We start from the raw sequence: 23,733 nt of genomic DNA on the forward strand, positions 1-23,733 counted from the left end.
TAAAAGACAAATCTAAGTTGTTAAAAGCACCGTGGAAGTTAAACATATTGCATGAAGCAACGTAACATGTAAGGTTGTCAAGATAAAATGGATGTTATGCATGTTTTGCTCATGGTGAAAATGATTAAATTAAGAAACATATTTTATTTTTTTAGATAGGAATTAAGATACATGTCGTCATTGAGTTTGGCAACAGAAGTTGATTCAATGTTACTAGGAGGAAAAGTCATAGTTTTGCTCCATTTGAGTGGTCGATCGGTTTATGGACACGATTTAACTCAACACAAAGTAATGGGTGGTTATAAGTCCTTTCAAGGAGTACTATTCATTCTCTCAAAATGTATAGGACGGTAAAATCATCCTAGATGCCGTTACTGGAGTTACTCTGAATGGCCTATATATATTACAACATCACAGTCCTTGACACAACTCAAATAACTTAGATTTGAGGAATTTCCACCCTTAAACTATACCAATGGGAAAATTAGAGTTTGTAAAATGGTAAGTTAAAGACTTCAGAATAAAATTTAGGGCACAGGGCCAAACTTATCATCTAGCCTGCCTCAATATCAAAGTCACTTTTGCATTTCAAGTAAAAAAGAAAGAGATAATAAATAAATAAACAAAACCAGGAAAATAACTAGCTAGCAAGATTCGGTTAGGCAAAACATCTGGAAATTAAAAAAATATATATATATATATATATTTTTTTTTTAAAAGCCTTCATTTCGACGCCATTTTGAGCTTGCAATAAAACGCACACACACCACAAGGTACCAATTAATGGAGCAATTTATTATACATAGAACAGCCTTATGTACATGCAGAAATTAAATATTTCTTTGGGTATGTAGCCGGTAACCTTAAAGGAAAGGCATATCAACTGCACTTATCTCTAGTTTCAGGTTCTTTTCCTTTTTCACTAGTTTTTAATTGAAGTGTGCATGATATGATATCTGCATTAAGCTTATAGAAGCAGTAAGCATATATGAAATTTTCTTCGGCAAGAAGAAGAAGAAGAAGAAGATTTACTTCATGCATGCTATGTATATTGGCAAAGATAGAAATAAATATATGTGTGTATATAATATATACTGTCCCCTTTAGATCCGTATGTAATTCAAGAGAATCAAACATTTAAGAATCCAGGGAGGTCAGAGGTGCATATATATAGTTTAGTCATTCCTGCTTTCCTCCAGTGTGTCATATACAAACACTTCACATAAAGCTTCAACTCTTCTAAGTATATGCCTACATGCTACACCTCTCTTTAAATATATTCTGTCAGTTCAGTTGCAACATGCATCTGGGTGATGGGGGTATTTAGTTAGGAATAAGTAAATGTAAGTGATTGTTTTACAGTAAGTGTCATCGATCAAGATCATAATTCAGACAACACAACCATGCTAAGAACTTCCAGCAGATAAGAAATCTATGAACGGGACAACAGCCTTGCTCTGTTGTTCCTTGGCTTCCTGATCCACCTCCTCGTCATCTCTTCTTGGATTGTCTATCACTTCACTACCATTAGACTCAGTATTTACTTGTAGAAAGTCATAAAACTCAATTGGCTGCTTTTTCTCTGCAATAAGAACATAAGGAAAATAAATAAATAAACATGAGTCAAGTAGCATATAATAGAAAATATATAAATATTTATCAAGTTATGTAACATTAACATTTTTCTTTTATTTTGTTTACATGGGTGTTTCAGAGCTCTTCTAGCATTCTTCTGAGTTTGTGTAGTCTCTCATTACACACACATCAAGTAATTACAACAAAAAATCTCTTGGAGATGAACCTAAGATGGTAATTAGGAATTATGAACCATAAATCTCTGGATCTTATGAGGTCTTGATATCAATAGACCAACCCTTTGGGGTTTAACATTAAAGTTAAAAGTTATACACATAGTATAACTTGATATTGACCTAATATATATTACAAGATTTTCCATATCTCTCTTGTGTGTGTGTGTTTAATAGCTATATGGCACATTAGGAGGCTATCATTTGGATGTAGTTACCTTGACGTGGGTTGATACAAGGAGCTAGACGTTGAGAAAACAAGTCTTTTGGAAATGGGGGACAGTAATTATATGTGAAAGGGTACTGATATCGTTCACGGCATTTCTCAACAAAAGAAGCATTAGTAGTGATTCTTTTCTCACAGTTCATCATCTGGACCTCTTGCTTTAAAGATGATTTTTGGTCATTCATTAATGTTTGAGCAGCCCTTTTTGCATAAAGTTTAGATCTCTCTCTGCATCTTCTTGCCATGATGACATGCCAATGGTTCTTCACTGCGTTGTCAGTGCGACCAGGGAATAGCCTTGCGATTACAGCCCATCGGTTCCCATGAATCCGGTGAGATGCCAAAAGCCTCTCTTCTTCCTCTTCTGTAAAAGGGCTTCTGTTAATCCTTGGATCCAACTGATTGAACCATCTCAACCTACAGCTCTTTCCTGATTAATTCAATTCATGCATGCATCACTTATATATGTTAGTTATTTTTATATATATAACTAAAGCTTTAAATCACTATTATATACTTTGTTAATATCAAACCCTATCTAGCTAGCTAATAGTTTTGAATAACAAAGACAAAATTAATGACCAAATTTCACAGAGACAAATTGATTAGCTAGGTCTAATTATTACCTGATCTTCCTTGAAGTTTTTCAGCTATGGCGTTCCAATTGTGGGGTCCATAGCGTTCCACCAACTCCCTAAGCTTCTCATCTTCAGCAGGTCTCCAATGGCCCCTTGTGCACATCTTATCTTAAATAAAAATGAATATAAATATAAACAAAAAATAACAAAGTTTGTATATTATAGAGCAGATCAAAACCCTAGCTGATAGATGAGCAATTCTTTCTATCAGACAAAAACTAAAGAACGTAGAGTCAAGACTTTAATAGACATAAATAATAAGAGAGAGATGAGTTCAGAGGCAAGGGATATGAAGAAGAATGAGGACAAATAGAGAATATATGGGGGAAGAGAAGAGTAGAGATGAGAGATCGATGTAGTGTTTTCCGTTATAGAGTTGGAGAGTTGGGACAGACTTTGCACCTGCGATTGATGCAACGTTTTGGCTAACAAACGCCTTAATTATTATTATAAGTAATCAACGAAACATACATACATACAATATAACATATATGTGCGTGAGAGAGAAAGAGATAGAAAAGGGGTTGCTTGGTGGTGTGAATTTGGTTCTGCTTTCAACGTCTCTCCAAGTTTCTAACCTACAACTTCTACTTATAACCCACCTAGCCTACTCTCTTTTTTTTTCTTTTTTTTTTTATTTAAATTTATTATATAACTCTTTTTTAATTAAAGAAAAAACAATATTAATTAAGGCAAAAACGGAAAAAGGGTTATAGTTATATATATATATATATATATATATATAGATTGAATCTTTTACTCTTTCATTAACGATAAACTGCCTGCCTTTATATGTAAACAAAAAGCTAGCTATCCCTAACCCTAATCCAAACCTTATCTAAAACAAGAATTAGAGCGTATTTTAACTTTTTGGTTTATAATCATAATAATAATAGAAAAAAAAAAGGGGGGTGGGTTGGTATTCTTGTTAGACTTGTGATGTTCTACGTGTGGCTGTTCTAGGTTTTGATCACCTTTCAGTACCTAACTAACAAATTAGCTTAGAAAGCTCACAACTGCACGTGGAGATTCGGACATCTGCCGTGATTTATATCTTAAGCTGCTCTTTGCAGTCAAATAACCGGTCTTCCCGTAGTTGTGTAGTTGCTGTTAGACATGCGAAATTACACATCCATCCAATAGCCCTACACCTAGCTAGTTCAATTTTCCACAAAATTTCCACTCCCTCCTTTCATCCGTTACAATATTATTGTTACCAACTTTCCATCTTTAAAAACAAAGAAAAAAACACAAAACAAAACAAAACAAAAAATATATAATTTTACAAACATTTGTCATGATAAATCAAGCTCCAATCATTGGGAGTTTTGTAGTTCCATGAGTTCTAATTGTAATTTGACTAATCTTTATAGGTTTTAATAATGCATATGTGACTAGCTGGTGCTTTCTTAGGTCATTACAAATTAACCATATCAGAGCCAATCTAATAATGTCATGTAGGGGACGCAATTACCAACCCGCCAATCCACTAAAACTGATTCAATCCAACTCAATCCGCCGAGTTTAGTTGGTTTTTAGGAGTTAATGGGTTGAGTTGGATTGTCAAAATCTTTTTTACGGTGAGTCGGATTGGATGCGGGTCAACAGATTCACAAATTTGCCTAACCCAACCCGACCCACCTATATTTAAAATATATTTTAAATATATATTATATGAGATTGTATTATTTACTCTTTTGTATATCAATTGAGTTAGTATAAAACTATATAATATCCTACTAAATATAAAATAATAAAAAGATAAAATTAATTTAGCTACAAAATTAGTTGTAGTCTAAGAGTATAACCTTACTCAATATCCTTTTATTGGATGTGAATTTTGACAAATCTATCATTGGATTAATTCTTCTTCTTGTTTTCTCCATGCTAGCAAAATTTCTAGAAAATTAAAGATCAATAGCTATGTTATCAATAAATTGTTCAAATTACAAGTTTTTGTAATTTAGAATTATGCATAAAGTATAAGCTTATAGATCATATAATAAATAATATCTAAATGACACAAAATTTGACATGTGTATTAAAAGTGTAAAGAACATGCAGTATAACGGTTAAATTTTCAAAATATATAGTAATATTTATTTTATTGAGTAGGGTTGCAGTCCTAAGCTACAACCAATTTTGTAATTAAATTTTCCATAATAAAACTAGTTTATGTTTAATTTGTTTATCAACTGAGTTAAGATTGAACTATTTGATATCTTACAAACCAAATGAAATGTCATTTGATTTAATTATAAATTTGTGTTGGTTTGATGCACTATCAATATAAATTTGTTGTTTTTTGTCCAGTTTAAACGTTAAAGCACAAATAAAATAATTTGTGTTGGTTTGGTGATATGCTCAAGTTTATTAGGTTAAAAGTTTGTTCTTATTTGTGTTGATGTTGTACTGATCTAGGTGGTTTGGATTGAATTGGTCTAGGTTGGATTTTTTTTCAACCTAACCATGGAGAGTCAGATTGAAAAAACTCATTAACCCGACTCATACACACCCCTTTGTCATGTGATTTGGGGCACTAAGGTACATCATGACCCTTAATGAAAGGGCCAAGAATTTAAGTGGAGGAGATTTTAATGTCCTACTAGGTCTAACACAATCTTATCTCTCTTTTTAATGTTCACACCAAAATAATGCTAGTGACTGAACAATTTTCATAATTTTTTCACAACTATTAATTTGGCCTATTGTGATTGAAGCGACATCACTTTTATTTGGGTCTACCACCAACACTACTTTTATTATGAATTAATCACGACAAATCATGTCAACAATTGTGAAAACCTTGTGTCCATAGACTTATTCTATGTGTGTGTGAGAGAGGAAGAGCATCGGTTATATCTCGAAAGATTGTACTTTAGAGCACTCACAATAAAGATGCTAAAATAACTCAATAGTTGTTTTAGCATCTCAAACACACAAAATCCCTCCAATGAAGTTGCTATAGCTAAAATATTTAGCTATATTTTACCTTCATGCTACAATGAGCTGTTATCGATAATAGCTCATTGTAGTATGAAGGTAAACATAAAAATCCTTTTTTTATTCCCTCCTCTCTCTAATTATCATTCACACCTCTCTCTCCTCTCTCACTTCCTGTTATCTACTCTCTCTCTCTCTCTCCCGGTGGGTTGTGGGTCCGATTGTGGACATCGGAGTGGGTCGATTGGTTCGTGGGTTGGAGTAGTTCAATGGTCGATTTGTTTGTGGGTCGATTTGGTCATGGGTCGGAGTGGTTCGTGGGTCGATTTGTTTGTGGGTCAATGTGGTTCAATGGTGTGTGGGTCGAAGTGGTTCAATGGTGAGTGGTTTGAGGGTCAATTTGGCTGATTTGGTCATTGATTTGTTTGATTTCTGTTAAGTTGTGTTGTGTTTGTGTTTGTGCTGTGTTTGTGTTTGTGGTTGTGGCTAAAGAGATGCAAGAGGAAGGTTGGTGGTGATTGTGGGTTTGTTTTCTTTTTTTTTTTTTTTTTGCTATGGTTGGTTGTTGCAAGTTGAGAAGTGGAAGAGGAAGGTTGTTGGGGACTGGAGTGTGTGTGTGTGTAATTTTTTTTTTTTTTTTTTTTTTTTTTTTTTCCTGCTGCTGTGGTTTGTGGTTATGGCTGGTGGGGCGACGATAGAGGTGGTGGAGGTGGCTATTGCTGTTGCTGTTGTGATGGTTTTTGTGGTGATTGTTGTGGTGGTTTGTGGTGGTTGTTGCTGTGGTGATGAGTTATTTATATTATTTTAAATGAGTTGCAAAAAATATAGATTTTTTTATGTTGGGTGTATTGTAAAATGAGTTCTTAAAATAAATAAAATTGTTTTTTAAGTTGCTAAAAGTTATAATTTTTAGAATCTTTAATGCATGTGAATGCTCTTAAGATGAGAGACACATCCACAATATGTCAAACTAAGCAAGGCGAAGAGGTGGTGTAAGGTTGCATTTCGTGCAATCACCATCACGTCCAAATTTGTGATGGCCGCCACCACATCAAGCTTCATTCTTGTCACCACCAACATATCATAATTCATAAGTGTTATTCAAAGTGAAAATGGTTTTTTTTTTTTTTTTTTTTTAAATAATTTGTTATCTATGGACAGTTATAAGGATTTGTGTAGATCTATTTTGTAACTTTCATTTTATATATTATATGATACTTGTCACTGTTAAATGTATATTGTGGCCAATTTCAACCGATCTAGCGCGATTAGCAACGAGTCTAAGTAAGACTCTTTCACCAATGTGGTCGAGAGCTAAAAGTTAGATTTTAAATAACAAAAAACAAAAACAAAAAATCGGTCTAGCCCATCTGTGCGTGATCTCTCCTAGTATTAACCCCAAATATTGTACGTATAAATTAAGCAGTGCTATTTTTTTTTTATTTTTTTTTTATAAAATACTATTTTGGTCTTTAAACTATACTAAAAGTTTGTTTTTCGTCCCTAAATTTTAAAAAATTATTTTTTCATCCCTAAACTTTGTAAAGAGTTTTTTGAATAGTATAGAGACAAAAATAAGGATGAAAAAAAAAACTTTTTTCAATAGTTTATGGATGAAAAACAAACTTTTAGTAAAGTTTAAAAACATAAATAAAATATTTTCAATAGTTTAGGGGCGAAATATGAGCTTTTCAATAGTTTAGGGGCGAAATATGAACTTTTCAATAGTTTAGGGATGAAAAATACTTCTTAAAGTTTAAGGATAAAAAAAAAAAAAAAACTTCTGGTAAAATTTAGGGACCAAAATAGTATTTTACTTTTTTTTTTTAATAGAAAATTTTAACCTATGACGTCCGCTACTGATGATAACTCTTTATCATCAAACTAAGACACTAATCGGTATTTGGTGTAGGTGGGGATTGAATTCTAAATCTCTTATTCAACCATCAGAGATTTTACCAGTTGAGCTAACTGAAACCCACTAAGTTTCTGCTATTAAAGAACATATACATGTTTACGTATATATCAAGGTATATTTTGTTCAATCCAAAACTTTAACAATTTTTTGAATGTCTCTTTTGAAAACACTGAAAAGTATTAATTAGTTGAAGTACAAAATTCTTGGCAAAAATAAATATTAGAATTCAAAAAAAAGTTTTATGGAACTATCGTACAAGTGGAATTCAGTAAGAAGACAATACTTGTCACAACCCGAATTTAGGTTAAACCACCAAAAAAAAAAAAAAAAAAAAAAAAAAACTGATTGCAATTTAGGCTTATCATAATCACATATAAAACTCAATTGACTTAGCATATAACTAATGTGAGACTAAACATATGTCTATGCAACACCTTCGTAATTTGTTGCTTCTTTCTTTATTCTTAATCCTTTTCAAAATCACAAGATGAAATTTGTAATACACCAAATTGTGCAGATCCCTCAGCCGCCCCCAACAAATAATAATAATAATGACATGAAGTTCCATCCATGTAGAAGCACAAAAAAAGGAAATGCGAAGGTTGATGTGGAATTTTGTTGTTCAGCCATGTAGGATTGCTATTATAAAAATATACAATCAGATGAGAGAGTAATATGTGTATAGCTTCTTCCCATCAAAAATATATATATATATATATATATATAAAAATTAAATCACCATTGAGGCCAAAGGCAAATTAAAACCATTCAAAATAAAACAAAACAAATACAAATACCCATTGTTCTTGCAATGCTGTCTGGCCTTTACAAATTGTTGGCAAACACAACTTCAAGTCATGGGCATTATAGTAGCAATGACAATGACATGATTCCAGAATCTCACATCATCTACTTTTTCTGGTTATTTGTTTTAGTGGTTATCAGTTAGATACATCCTCCTTTTGATCGTTAATTATATATATGTCACTCAACTAAATCGCTATATGTACGTACTAGGCAAGTTTCTTAAAAAAAAAGTAAAAAAAGAAAAGCAGATTGCTGGATATTGTTCTATGCAGTACATGTAATGCAGTTTTCTAACCATTTATGTTGAATTATCGTTGACGTTCTGTGTACCCTTTTTTTTTCCTTTTTCTGGTCTGAAAATGTGGCTGTACGACGTACGTACATATGATTGTGTCTGAATACAGCATCGTGAAACCCTTTTTTTTCTCTCCCAAAGCCACTACCAGAATACATGCTACAAAAGGACTAAGAATCACCTCCAGTTATTCTAAGATTACATAATATCTTAAACCAGGGTGTATATATAGCCTGATATACAAGATGATATTCTCTCTTTTTTTTTTTTTTTTTTTTTTTAAGTAAAAAATTTAATTAGTTAGTGATTGATCACAAAACTTTTTGTTTTGTTCTGGCTTGTCCTAGACAACTGAAGTTATAATTAACCTCAATAAATCGAGAAAAAATAAAATCACACAATATTTATAACATGTAAAAGATTATGGTTATTAGTCTTTGTCAAGAATAAGCATTATTAACTTACAGGTTCTTTTTGTACCAACTCTTTTTCTCAATCTAAACTTCACTTTTGTCATAATTTACACAGTGATGGAAGGCTCAGCAAAGGACTTCAAGCCCTAAAATATATTGGTTCTACTAGAGCCAGTACATTATACATATAGCCAACCAGAGAAGGAGGCAAAGCCTATATATAACGACCTCCGCGGAATTCATTTTGAGGGCCGGTTAATTACATCCAATTTTTATTTTTATTTTTTAAATGCACCCATATATACAAACCCAAAACTTCTTTTTTAATAGATACTAAATTAAACCAAGCTTTCTTGAGGTTTTAAGAAATGACTCCTAAACATTTCACAAAATAACTCTCCCTTGAAGTTTTTATAAGTGCAACATTTAAGTTTTACTAATAGAATATTTCTTTTTTTCTTTTTTTAAATATTCTAATTAATTTATAAATAGTTGAAAGAGAAGAGTGTCATGCATTCACAAACCTTTAGTCATTTTGTCCATAGTTTAAGTAAGAATATTTTGAAAACAAAATAATTGCATAAGTTCAATCACAATTTAAGTGGACATGAACTTAAATGCATCTATAAAAACCTCAATGTCATTTATACAAATGTTTTGGGAAGTGTCATTTTGATAAACCACAAATTAAGAAATATATCCATTCTAATATGATTGATTTTTTCTTTAATAAATCACAATCTCTAATGCCTTTTTTTTGTATATGCTTTGAATTACTTTTGGAATTTCACTTAAAAAAGGAAAAATTACTTTTAGAATTTGAGGAATATCAATAATATGATCAATGCCAAGTTTTTTAATTCTTCAAAGAGGTTTGTTCCATGCATGCATGTTGTGGCAAAGATTAAATTTAACTTTAAAATTTGTGTTATATATATAATATATAATAAAAATGTGATATTATCGTCTTATTAATTGGAATTATATATTGATAGGCTGTCTTTAATTCGGAAGTAAAAAATATTAATTTAATTTAAACTTTTAGAGGTAATTGACTCCTTTTAACATGTCAAGGAAGAGTGTCCATATAGTTAGCCAATAGTACCAAACTGGTAGGTCATGGTTACGACTTCAAACGAAGCACGAGTTTTGATTTGTGGCTCATCGGGTAAACAGTTTGGATTGAGTGACATCAGTCATCGTATCTATTTCTCATATATATATATATATATATATATATATATATAAATGGAGACATGAGTCTACATTTGACCGTTGGCCTAACATTCTCCAATTAGGAGAAGAAATAGAAATTGCTTGTTAAAAAAGTGAGAAAAACCCAACTCCCCATCTCTTACCAACCATATATCAATAGAAAAGTACTGTGCAGGAGATTGCTATAACTGCCACTCAACTGTTTTCTCATCTTCAAACATCTCTCTCTCTCCTAACTTCTGACCTTTCGGAAAGAACAATTGCCAACCTCTGAAAATTGATTTAGGTACAGAAAAATAAAAAAAAAATCTCTTATTTTACACCAAAAAAATATTTATCATGTAATAAAATTGCAATTAAATATGAAATATTCTAGTTTATTCATCTCCAAAGTGTATAAATGTCAGCTATATTTTCTTTTTCTTTTTTGGTAAATTACTAGTCACCATATCCTTTGATTGGGCCTAATCACGCTTACTTCTTTGACTCTAAAAAAAAAAAATGGAACTTGCAATAGGGCAGCATTATATTAGAGTTGATAGGTCACATCATCCTTTTATGTATAGATAAAAACCGTTACATTTCCGCAAATATAAAGTTAAATTGTTCTCATATTTTATTTGAATCAATGAAGTAAAGGAACTTAATTTTAATTTACTTAAAAATATATGATTAGTATTGTACATATGAGGCAAAAACAAAACCTTATTTTCTAGTTAAAAAATAAAGGTTGAATTTGTAACTTTTCATAGATATCGATTATATAAAACATGCTTAACCTATTGAATGGTCTAAATTACAACAAAGATTCACCATTTGACATAAAAATATAAAATAAAATAAAAGTGGGCTGGCTCCATCAATTGTAATAAGACATCCTATTATCATAATTTATCCCTTTAATAAATACACTAACCTTCTTATGATTTGAATTATATAAATTTATATATTTTGTTTAACCAATCAAGTCAGACCACATTATCATCTATTTGATTAACACAATCATTCTTCTTCTTCCTTTTACCTGAAATTCTTTGTGCCAAGGTTATTGAAGAGAAAGAATGAAGAAGGATTGTTTACTACAAGAATATCAGTTAGATAGATGTAACATTATTTGATTGGTCCTCTAAAATTTATCTAATAATCTAAACCATAAGAAAGTTTACACTTTGTTTGTTTTAACGAAAAATATCAACTTAAACAAACTAAAATGTGACAAATTTTCAAATAATTTATGTAACTATATTTTTTTTGTGTAAAGTGTGAGTTTGAGATATGTTTTCCCATTTGAATTTCCCAAATATCCTAAAGAAATTTTTTTTTTTTAATGGTTTTCTATTTAGGGTATTTTTGTGAATGAAAAAAATTATGTTCATATAATTATTTAGAATCATAAGAAATAGTAATACTTGTTCGTGCAAGTTACTGACAAAGTCAAAGGAACGTAACCAAAATGTCACAACAACATCCAAAGGTTGGCAAAGTCAACACTAATTAAGGACTGGGGCGACCGGACTTCAATAAAGGCTGAAAGAGGGGCTTCTAACCTAATCAAAAACAATAAATTAAAATGAATTAGTTTTCTTGGAAAATGTTTTCCAAAGAATGAATGAGTCATATGTTGAGGGTTGAGGAAAAAGGAATGTTAGGTCTAGGTAATTAAAAAGTATAGTGAAATTAAGACATAAGAAAAGGAACCTAAATTCTTTTTTTAGGTGTGATAAAATGGAGTGTGGGGGGTATAATTAAGTTTTTTTTACATATATGATGGATTTGAGTACAAAGTTCTAGATAACAAAATTTGGGCATGTGAATTTGAATTTAAGCGATTAAAATTCAAATACTATATTTGAATAGTTTTTAAAAATGAAAGATTTGGATATTAGACCAAATCCACCATGGATTTTAAAATTTTAAAATTAATGAATTAACTAAAATCAATAGATTTAAAATCCAAACCAAAATTCACATTATTTCCAAACGCAACCTTGGTGAAACAATCTTTCCCTTTTCTGGTAACAAGTTCGTAAGAGAAGTTGCAGTCAATGCATGTAACTTTCTCCTACAAGAAAGGAATATCAAATTTGCAGCCATGTTTTTCCTTTCCGAAAATGTATAGTCGAACCAATATAACTGTTTTAGCACTAACCTGAAGGGAAGGCCAAATATCATATGTTCCTTAAATTACAGATTACCGCTCCTAACTGCTTCATGTACAGAGAGCTCTTTCTTGACTGTTCACCAGCTTTACCTACTTTTTCTTCAAGCCATTCAGCGATTATATTGACCAAAACTAATTTTCTTTATACGGAAACTTCATTCTATTACACATTTGCATGTCTATTAGAATATAGAACCCTAGGATTTCTTGTTGAAGCTGTCTCTCCTAACAATAAATACAATCTTCTCATCAAACAGAAACACCGAGTTAATTAAACCCAATAAGGCAAGGCATCTTCTCTATGTAATAGTGAACTAGAATCCAAGAATTCTTCACAGTGGATCAACAATACACTCCCTAGCTAGCATAAGATTCCGGCTACATTTATTAATTAGCTAGTCAATCTGGATGATTTAACTAATCTTATATAACTGGAACTGGAGAGAATGTTGTTATAAACATCTCTACTAGTGGAAAAACACGAATGCGTGTAAATGTAATCATCAAACCTGTAGAAAATTTCCTTGTATATTACACTTGAACCTTAAAAAACGAAAAAGGTTATCAAGCATATTTACAATATGAATATATGATATGCATGAGACACACACAGTCAGACAAACCCATATATATATTCACATTAACAACAAGACTTAGCCGTCTAATTTGAATAAACGTGTTGACATATGTGTTTTTCATAAAACCTGTTACTTTCTGCTTTTTATTAAGCTGTGACTAAATTCAGATTTACGCCCTTAATTATTGTTTCAAGTCATCATCTGATATGACGCATAGTCACCTCGTGTGGGATAAAGGTTTTCTCAAGGCCATGGGTCCACACTCATCTAAACTTCTCAACTGTGAAACCACCGAATGAAAGCCAACTTGTGAACCATTTGAAAGGATTCTAGCTTTATTTATTTTTTCTGAGCTTGACTCAAGAAGAGGTACGCCTACCTACCAATGTGTATTAGGAGTAGGACAATCACCGCCCAATTCACAATTTTCTTCCTTATTTTCATCTTATTTTCATTGTGCTTGTTCTCCAAATGTCAAGGCTATCTCTTTCACCAGTACCAGTACCAGTATAGTAGTATAAATATCAATTCTTGACTCTTTTAGAACTTTATAAATAGTAAGTTTATTCTAAAATAGTACAGTTGGTTATTGTGGTAAATAATAAATAGAATAGAACATATATATATGCTCATTGAGTGCAACTCACTTTTGGGCTTGTGGGTATTAGGTAGAAGACAGAGATATAAGTGTCATTGTTTGGCGCGGATACACATTCCTTTAAATGGATTTTTGTACTAACCTTGATGGAATATAGCACCTTTATATTTTGTAATTGAAACTGGATGCGCCTTTTCCTATATGTTTCCTGGATCGACATATCTCTTTCGCTTGAGCTGAAATAGTGAAGATTAACAGACAGAAGTAACAACATGTAACTTTTAACTTGTACCATATATATATATATATAAAATTTACATTTGAAGGTGATGTCTTCAAAACATGAGCTACTGCAGGCGTCAGTATGTTATGTTTTGATTGATACTTAATAGAGCTCCCACTAGCGTATTGGACGTGTAATTGAAGAAAAGGTTTGCTTTATAGTATTATATGTAGGATATTCTATCAATAGCATAAAGAACAAATGCACTCAAACCATTTCTTTCGGCTCAAGTGTAGATTGGCGCAATAAGCTCACAAGTCCAAAATGATTGCAACATTTTGTCGTGTCCAAATTCTGACTAATGCAGAGCTTATATCCTCATAACAAACCAATCTAGAGATAATCAAGGAGAAAAAGCATCAAGAATCTTCAACATTACTCAAGAGTGCAGTAGCATTCACTGAAAGAAGGCCACTAAGTTGATGACATATTCAATATCCAATCACAAATTACCAAGCTAGGAGTGCAAATTGTCAAATTTCGTGCCACGGTGTATTCCACAAAGGTCGAAATTATTATAAAATGTCTGCGTGTAGACGAAGGAATACCTGCTCATCAACTGTTCCTTGCCATCCCAACTTCTATGTTCTCAGTCAAAACATCAATGATGCTAAAAACAAAATGAGTGCTACCACTAAAATGGAAGGTTCCTTCTGTAATTACTTCACATGTAGATGGACCTTTATACAAATCATATTAATACTTTCACTTTTCCTGCTATATATAACACAAGGAATTATCCTGATGTAAAGGGTACGTGATATAGAAGAGAGTACTTAGTTTTTTAGGTGATAATTTATAACAGCCAATGGATTCTGCAAAACCTTATATAGAGCTATAATTATAATTGAAAAAACATAAGTAGTATATCTAAAAAGATCAGTATGCTTGTTTAAACCTGACATAGGGAGGAGACAAAACTACAGTAGTAGAAAGGTATTGGAAAAAGAAGAACACACCAATGATGATAGATTTGAGAGTTGAGACAACTACGTAGAAAGATGGTATGGACGCATAAAAAAAGTTGGTATAGATCATATATCTCGATTTTGTTAACTCTGTCTATTACTGAATTCCTAAAAAGGGATTTGTAGAACCATATGCCTATGTTTGTCCCCATACAAACAAATTGTTCAAGCACATCCCTGAAAACAAAAGGAAATGCATGGAAAACAGCTATTTGAATCTTCAAGACTATGGTCAGGCATACGAGGAAAAAGGTCGAATTGTTTCTAATTTAAAGGTTTGGTTTACTTCCAGTTCTTTTTTAAATGGATGTCTCTTTTTGATTTAAATACACAAAAGCAAGTGGTAGTGAGTTTTAATCTCCACATTTTATTTAGTTAGTGATAGATGTGGTAGTTTCTCATTAAAACAAAAGGAGATTCCAGTTAAAAAAGTACTGGAGGTAAGCCAAACCCCTAATTTAAGTCCCCACACCAATTTGAGCCCCAAAAAAAGTTCCCTCTCAAGGCTTGAGATTTGAAACTAAAGGGTTTTATTACCCAAATGCCATACTCATTTGCTTCTTTTCATTGAAATAAAACCATGCGGAAGTTAAGAAGGTAAAATTTCTCACTATAATATAGTCCTCAATTTGATTTAAGAGAAGACAAATGCAATACAGTATATGCGTCTAAGTGTGAATAAAAACAAATGCAATACTGCATAAACAAGGAAAGGACCCTGAGTTGTATTAATCTACCAAATAAGTAAAGAAAGGGGGGGGGGGGGGGGGGGGGGGGGGGGGGACAAATATCCTCCAACTTATTATATAACTATTTAAATGACTATCCACATGATTCATTAAATCATGTAAGAAAATGTCACACGACTTTTTAAATAGATAACATCACACGATGTCACACAATTTTTTAAATAGATAATGTAATTAAAATACATGTGAATGCTCATTTAGATAGTCATATGGTAAATTGGAAGAACTTTTCTTTATATTTGAGGGAAACTTCCATAATTTATATGAAAATGCTAATAGTGATCCCCCAAAATCAAATACCTATAAAAAATGACCCTCAACTCCAAATTATATTCATTTATACCTTTATTTTGGGCCCCTGTAAATAATATTCAGGTTCCCCCCCCCCCCCCCCCCCCCCCCCCCCAACCCTGTATAGAAAATACTGCAAAGTGCATACTAAGATTTTGACCAAAAGAGAGTTAAATAATTAGTGTGTTGACACCACAATCCTTATTATATTTTAAATCATTTCGTTAGTGAATTGATGGAATTGCCATTTTTCCACACTGTTTGTTGAAGGCATGATTTTACAAAGGAGACATAATGAATGCACGAACTGAATCATTTTGACAAGCAATATTTACATGCCAGCAGTATTTTCTACCCCAGAAGTACGATGTGCTTCCACTTAAAACTATCAACTGCCTAATCTTCTGTACACCACAAATTTCTAGTGATTGAAGGGCTAATTTTCAATTAAATACTGGAATAATTGAGCTGTAATCCTATTCCACCTAACATCACATAGAATGCATTGAATCAGATTGGCCTGCTGAAGAACAGTGTAGAAAACCTTTCTCAGATTCCTTCATCACTGACAATCATGCAGCATTTCACAAATGCCTACAGGGCTGACAATTCAACTTCATGAGTACAAGGTCGATATGCCACAAATGTATAGTCATTTGAGAAGGAACCGGGATTGAAACAAGTGATTCCTGTGTATTTGAATGCCTTCTGCTCACTTTTGTCCCCTAAAACAATCTGAATGAAAAGACAAGAATGAAACATGCGTCAGATTGTTCTTGTCAAGACTAATCACTATGCAGTTCTGATGGCATCAGCCAGCAAGTCTAATTTCTTTCCAGTTATTCAGTTTTAAATGTTATGCATCAATTTAAAAAGAGCCACAAGTTCCCATTCTTCAATGTATTTTGAACATGTAATGAGTTCAAGTCAAGCAATCTGCCTCCAAGATCATAATTTAAAAGTTGTCAAGCAATTTTTCCCCCAACATCCACTTCTTTCTTGAATTGATGAGAAAATATCAGAAATATAATCAACAGATTCAATTTGAATTCTCTGGTTGTATATCATAGCTTTTAACATCATTACCATGGGTGACCTTGCCCTTTATGTGTTTATTGTTCTAATGACAGGAAAATGAGCAATTCAGAACATCATAAAACATAACAATGTTAAACAAAGTACAAAATATTTGGAATTAGTATCAGTACCGTATGTGGAGTAGGATAGAGATAGAGACAGTGGTCATAATTCCAGACAATAGGTTGTACAATAAGAGGGAGTGGACAGAGATGACTTTGATGAATTATGGTAGCAACAAGCTGCAATAAAAGCTCAAAAGCCATTTAGCACAATCAGCTAATATCCACAAGCAAAAAAATGGGTCAAAGATGTATCTAAAAAATATGAAGATATAAGAAAGAAAGAACAGATTACATGCTGAAAAGGATCAGTAGTTTCTTCCATAGAAGGGGGCATCAGACATGAGCGACGCATTCTATAGAGCAGATCCTGACGGAAAAATACAATTTCTTGGGTATAGAATTTGATTCTGTACACACGTGATAAATGTATAATTATGAGGAAAATTATAGCCACATCAGTTGCTATTAGCAAGCGCACAAGATAAATTCAAATTCCAAGCAGCAATTATGATCTCAATCTCGTAACTACATTTTCTTATTTCCGTTATCAGATGGTCCTTCAATCAAAGAACACAACTTAAAAATAACATTCAATGCTCCAGACATCAGGAGAGTGTCTTTGGAAGGATATTAAACCTATCTTCACAAGTGATCAGAAAGGTTAACCTGCAAGGATTGCTTGAAAATATGGCATTTGGAATGTGCTTCTGAAGCTCTTCAGTTAAATATTTAGGTAAAGCACACCTGGGTAGAACTGTTGATGGACCTGAAAATGTCAAAAAATAAGAATTTTCTCAAGCATGCCACTAAATGTGAGGGACATCTGAAGTATGTGGTAGTCAGTTTAGTATACCTGCATCATCAGGTCCTGGAATAAAAAGAAATCGACTATGTTCCTTCAGCCGTGGATGGGCTGCAATCAATTGCCCAAGCTTGCCGAACTGTGATCTGCACACCTCAGTTGCTCATTATTCCTTTTACTTGACATAATTATTTTTATTGTTGTTATTATCAGACAAGAGTAAGCTATATCTCACCTGAGACTTGAGAAAGAATGGAAGGAAAGGTTACAGGGGTGAGAACAAAAATTCCCCATGAATACAAATAAGGAAGGAACCACCTCAACACTCTCAAAACCATCGAGGACAATCTCTAGTTTTCCCATAACCTTCTCATGAAGAATAGAGTATAAAGATTAGACTGAGCTATTCAGGAGGTAAAAAAATAAATAAACAAGAGAGAGACATCATGAATCACCTCTTCATCGTCTAGCCAAATGTCAGAGAAGATGACAAACATGTCGTTAACTGCTCTCTTTTCAAACTCTGCAAGTCTGAGCTATGGGAAGAGTATAGGAAATTTTATGAATTCAAAAGTGTTAAAAGTTATCAAAGAAACTTCAAAATTTTTTTACTAGAAATGCTTTTTCAATTCTTAATCATAGCAAAGGCAATTTATAAGATACAGTCTCTTCTTTAGTTAGTATGCCACCACCGAAGAAGTCATGTCCTGCTTGTGATTTGAGCGACTTATCTCTGTCCTCTAATGGAGGAAATCCACAAGTAATTACCTTCACAACAGAGAGCAATTTTTAGCATAAAAATCAACTCAAATGATGCCCAGGGAACTTTGGAAAATAGACATGTGATTCTCAAAACAAGATTGCTAGCAGAGTATAAAAGTAGTATGTCCCTCGGTAATGACAAGTTCTATTCAAAATTATGATAGCTAGATAATTTTGCAACCTCATATCATATTATTCCACTAAACTTATTAAAATGATACTACCTCATTCAAAAATTAAAATGTCTACACTTGAGGGACTTATTATGATGATTTCACAACAGTTACAAGGTGAGAAAAAAAAAATAGATTGGTTGCTCAACAGTTAAAAGAGCAGCCAGAGTCTTAATTAGAATAAGAAAAAGAAAGGATAAGAAAAGGTATGAGGTTCCTTTAGTACAAAAATTTTCTAAAGAATCAGCAACTGTCTAGGTAAGGATTTGCCCACTATATTACATGAATTGAATTCATACACTAATATCCTCCATCTCTATCGAGATGTTCTAGAGATTGAGATTAACAGTTTCCCTACCAACCCCACTCTTAGTCTCTTACAATACATTTTGGTGCCCTAGTTCTAAATTAATGATATGAGATTATAATTTTAGAAGAATTTCCATATAAATTTATAGGAGACCATCCTAAATTATATAGTAGACACCATATTTTGTAGATAGGAACATTAAACAATTGGTATGAATATTAGTATTTCTTCCAGAACCAATATTCTCAATAATGCAAAACATGACTGCCAAGACAAGAGGTACTGAAAATTTCCAAGATGTTTTGATTGAATGTCCAATGTGCTCACCCAAAACATCATGGAAGCAACAAAAAATCCTTGTCATTTGCCAAAACCAAGTGTTTTTGGACAAATTATTACAGAGTAATATATAATAAATAACTAAATAAAAATTAAAGCACATACAAACTTGAGAAACTATCTGCAGTTGTTAAAAGATCAGATTTATTAAGGCAGATTTCAAGAAAACGAAATATAGCACCAACCTGAAATATGCCCTCTAGGAGCATCTCACCTTCTGCTACAACAATGGTATTCTCTGAGAAAAACCCTGTAGTTATCTTGTATTCCTTGTCAAAGAAAAATTCTGTTTGTATATCTCCATTTTGAACACAATAGGCAGCAACAAAATGGGTCCAAAGTAAAGAATACAAAATTCAAAGACTAAGCAGAGGGATGATGTAGACACAAAAAAAAGGGACAATCCACAGAGCCAATTGAAACTAGTGTAGCAAACAGAATTATGAAGATTTTATACGCCATTACCAAGTAGTAGTCAAATTAAGTATTAAGGATATTGCATTAGATAAACTGATTTCAACGGAAGCAGTTAGGTCTTCCAAGAAATAATGGCCATCTTCCAATTGAGATATCACACCCATGACCCATCTTCTTCCAGTTTGGCCAACTAGAGACTGAATTGGAGATATCTGGCAGACACAAGCATTCAGAATCAGAGGCAATGAATGAAAAAATTAATCAATAAAGTGGATGTGGGTTTGAGTTTTGAGAGCACCTCACAACTTCCAACTTGTGAAATTTCAGTATCAAACGCAGGCTTGGAAAAATGGTGGTCGCGAGCAAGCCTCTGGAACAGCAATAGGAAGCGGTCCCTATACAAACCCGCTTTGGCAGAAGCTTCCCCATGAATTGCTAGACTTCCCGTGTGCCTATCAATATCATTCATCAAGTTTAGATGAGAAATTAAAACATTGCCCAATTGCACTTTTATCCTTTCCCTAATTTTGAAAAGTAATAGTAGTAGAATTTTTTTAAGAGGAGAGAGTGACATGACATACTCGTAGAAAATCTTTTTGATGGGGTCGTAACGAAATTTGGGGACGAAGAAGGCATCAACAACGCGAATAGCAGAGGAAGAGGAGGAGGGCCCACCGGTGGGTTCGTCGTCAACGTCGTCGTCGACGGCTGCTTCGGCTTCTAGTAAAAGGGTGACGACACGGTGCACGGGTTCCCTGTCGATTATTGAAGATTTCACTGAAAACAAACAAAGAAAGAGAGTAAAGAGAATGCATTTAGATTAGATTAGATTTAGATTTAGATTTAGATTTAGATGAGGAAAGAGAGATATACAGGAATCGTGGTCGAGGAGATGGTCGAGAAGGAGGTCGAGGGCGTCGTCTTCAGCGCCTGGGAAACGGTTGACGAAAGAGAGGATCTCATCGAGAGCATCGACTTTCAGAGTGTATCCTCTTATCTTGCATTTCCTCTGCACCTTCTTCCGTATCATCATCGTCCCACTATCCATCTCTTTGTCTCTCTCTCTATCTCTCTCTCTCTCTCTCTCTGATTTCTTTCTTTGACTCTTAGATCGATCGCTCTTGGCGGGAAAATTGAGCTTTTTCAATGCTCAAAATGGCGGGAAACTGTTATATTAAATAAATATAAATGAATGAATATAACCTCTCTCCGTCTAATGTTTATGTCTCGTCCTCCTACCAAGCTTTCCAGATTCGGACAGTACCGTAAAAAGGAGAGGTTCAAAATTTTTGAGGTCAAACTGGGGTCGAATTATGATAACATCATAATTAATTTAATAATTAATTAAAACCTAAATATAGATATTAAATTTATAAAACTAGCAAAATTGACAATATATCTATATATGTGAGGGAAATTTAATGATTTTCAAGCATATATTTAATAATTAAATAAGAAAGTTAATAAAATAAAATAATAACCATGAAAACATAAAAATTTATGATTAATTTTTGAAGTAAAGTTGAATATCTTTGTAGGATTTTAATTATAATTTTTTTTATTCCTTGTAAGAGATGGATAATTTAATTAAGTAGAATAAAATTATGTTAAGTTTTTTTTTTTTTTTAAATTGCTAAGGGGTTGGACCGCACGGTTCTCACCGATTCTTGCGGTCTAACCCCGGTTTTAGCAGTTCATGGAATTAATAAAAAATCTGGTTCATTATGCTTAAAAAACTGATTTTCATCCCGGTTCTCGGTTTTTACAGTTCGACCTCCCGGTCTGGTCCGGTTCTGAAAACTATGCTCCCGCTGGCTATTTTTTTCTTTGAATAATATATATAACAATATAAAGTGTAACCCTACCCTCCTAATGATGTGGTGGTATCATCTGAGCCTTTTTTAATTTTTACCTAAATGCTCCCTGCCTGGGACCGAGGACATCCTCTTTCCACTTTCAAGGGCTTTTTTTAGGGATAAAATTGTACTTTCTCTTTTCAAACTCACTGCTTGATCATATAAGGGTCTCTTTGGGATCCACTTATTTTACTGAAATTGGAAACTTTTTACTGAAAGTACGGTATATAAAGGTAAAAGTTAATTGAAATAGTATAGTGGGATCTATAAATAGTACCAAAAAGTGCAGTGTGACCATAAATAGTAGCAAAAATAAACTAAATAGTAAAATAAGTTGGCAAAATTAATCGTGCCAAACAAACACAACATATCAAACTTTTCTCTTCTTCTTTTTTCCTTTTTTAGGTGGCAATTCCTAGAATTGTATTCACACGTCGACTTATAAATATTCGACTATATAGGTTAGCATTAAGGTGGCATTTCATGTTCATGGGTCGGGTTCGTGTCATGTCGAGCCATGAGTAACCTATTTGACCCATGTAATAACCTATTTGATTAATAGTTCAAACCTAACTTGAATTACTATATAAAACAACCATAAATATAGTAATAAACATATAATTACAACAAAAAATTAAGCAATAATAACAAATTTTAATACTTTTATAACCTAAATAGGTCAAACGGGTCAGACGAGTTCACCTGTTGATCACGAACATAACCCGTTTATTAAATGGATCAACTATGTCGACCTGAATATGACCCAAACCCGTTTTGCCTCAACTCATGACCTGTTTATAAATGAGTTATTTGTGTTGATTTCGCAGGTCGTGTCAAATTTTGCCACCTTTAGTTGGCATAAATGCAACACATTTATTAATTATATCAAATTCTCTCAATTCTAATATGATATATTTATTAAACAAGTTGATATGACACAACTTGTATAACTTGTTTCATAAACAAGTCTTGTTAAGGTCAACATGATCTAACACAAACCATTTGATAAATAAGTCATGTAATGAAGTTAACACGTTGTGAGTCCCTTTTTTGGACAATTCCCAGACCCAATGCTAACGTGGATCCTAGATCACTAAGAAGGGCTTCAAGTAGGTATTGGGTGAACTAGGCTCAGCTCACCACAGCCTTGTTGGGCTGTTATACAAATTGATCTGTGTACAAGTTAAATGAACTTCACAATAAATTTATGTATTATATTGACTAAGCAAAGAGAACAGCAAGTACACAACATGAAAGTGAATAATGATAATTATGAATGCTTCAAGAAAGTTTTATTTGATTAAGTCAAGTGTTAGGAGTACATTTGGTCTCACATTGTGAGGATACTCCACAAGGTCCAATAAGCCTCAAAGATCACAAACTTGGCTAGTCCCCTTTGGGTTCCTAAGACTTGTGAAATTTGAGCCCTTTGAATCCGAGTGGTTCCTTGAATATAAATGTAGGGACCTCTTACAATGTTCTTTTACACTCAATGAACTTGACTTAAATCACTGAAAATCTCTTTCTTATATTTCTAGTCTTTTTGCACCTTGCTTGTCTTTCTTTTCATGTCTTCCTTGCTCCTCTTTTATATTGCTCTTTGAAGGCCTCAAATTATAGTTTTATCCCTTTACTTCTCTTGGTAACATGGCTAAGTTTCTTTGCCTGGAACATTGGTGGTTGTTCCTTTCCTTATCTTCTCTTATTTTGTTTTTCTGGGAACTCACCCCCGAAAGTGTATTGGTGGGTTTTCCACTCATAGAAGCCTCTTTTTTAAGACAAATCAGATCATCCTCTAAGGTCAAGATTTTGAGACCTATTTTCAAAGCTTAAAAGGACATTTCGAAGGTCTTGAAACCTTGATGTCAACTTCTCTTGGTTGGGCATTTTCCTAGAAATGGCATAGATCCCTCCTTGCAAAGGGTGAACTTGGAAAGTTTTTGACTATCCTCCCTCTTACTGCATATCCTCCACTCTAACTGAGGTCCCTCAGTTCCTTCATCGGGTTTGGGGACATCACTTGTCCCTTTCACTTCTCTCT

At 33.0% G+C, this 23,733-nt stretch overlaps 2 protein-coding genes across 2 annotated transcripts; both read right to left on the reverse strand.

Annotated features, from left to right (window-relative positions):
* Positions 1-1,063: 1,063 nt before the first annotated feature.
* Positions 1,064-3,231, reverse strand: LOC126702937 (transcription factor MYB52-like). The gene is made up of 3 exons (XM_050401806.1): positions 2,661-3,231; positions 2,027-2,464; positions 1,064-1,582 (listed from the first exon to the last, which is right to left on the reverse strand). The coding sequence occupies exons 1-3, from the start codon at positions 2,773-2,775 to the stop codon at positions 1,407-1,409; spliced, it is 729 nt and encodes a 242-aa protein (XP_050257763.1). The 5' UTR covers positions 2,776-3,231; the 3' UTR covers positions 1,064-1,406.
* Positions 3,232-16,059: 12,828 nt separating this feature from the next.
* Positions 16,060-20,938, reverse strand: LOC126702974 (DNA polymerase epsilon subunit B). The gene is made up of 13 exons (XM_050401858.1): positions 20,710-20,938; positions 20,418-20,613; positions 20,135-20,288; positions 19,916-20,048; positions 19,605-19,681; positions 18,499-18,603; positions 18,291-18,371; positions 18,071-18,201; positions 17,887-17,981; positions 17,700-17,799; positions 17,326-17,440; positions 17,100-17,210; positions 16,060-16,626 (listed from the first exon to the last, which is right to left on the reverse strand). The coding sequence occupies exons 1-13, from the start codon at positions 20,882-20,884 to the stop codon at positions 16,486-16,488; spliced, it is 1,614 nt and encodes a 537-aa protein (XP_050257815.1). The 5' UTR covers positions 20,885-20,938; the 3' UTR covers positions 16,060-16,485.
* Positions 20,939-23,733: the final 2,795 nt, after the last annotated feature.

This window comes from Quercus robur, chromosome 10 (assembly GCF_932294415.1).
Source record: "Quercus robur chromosome 10, dhQueRobu3.1, whole genome shotgun sequence".
Classification (NCBI taxonomy): domain Eukaryota; kingdom Viridiplantae; phylum Streptophyta; class Magnoliopsida; order Fagales; family Fagaceae; genus Quercus; species Quercus robur.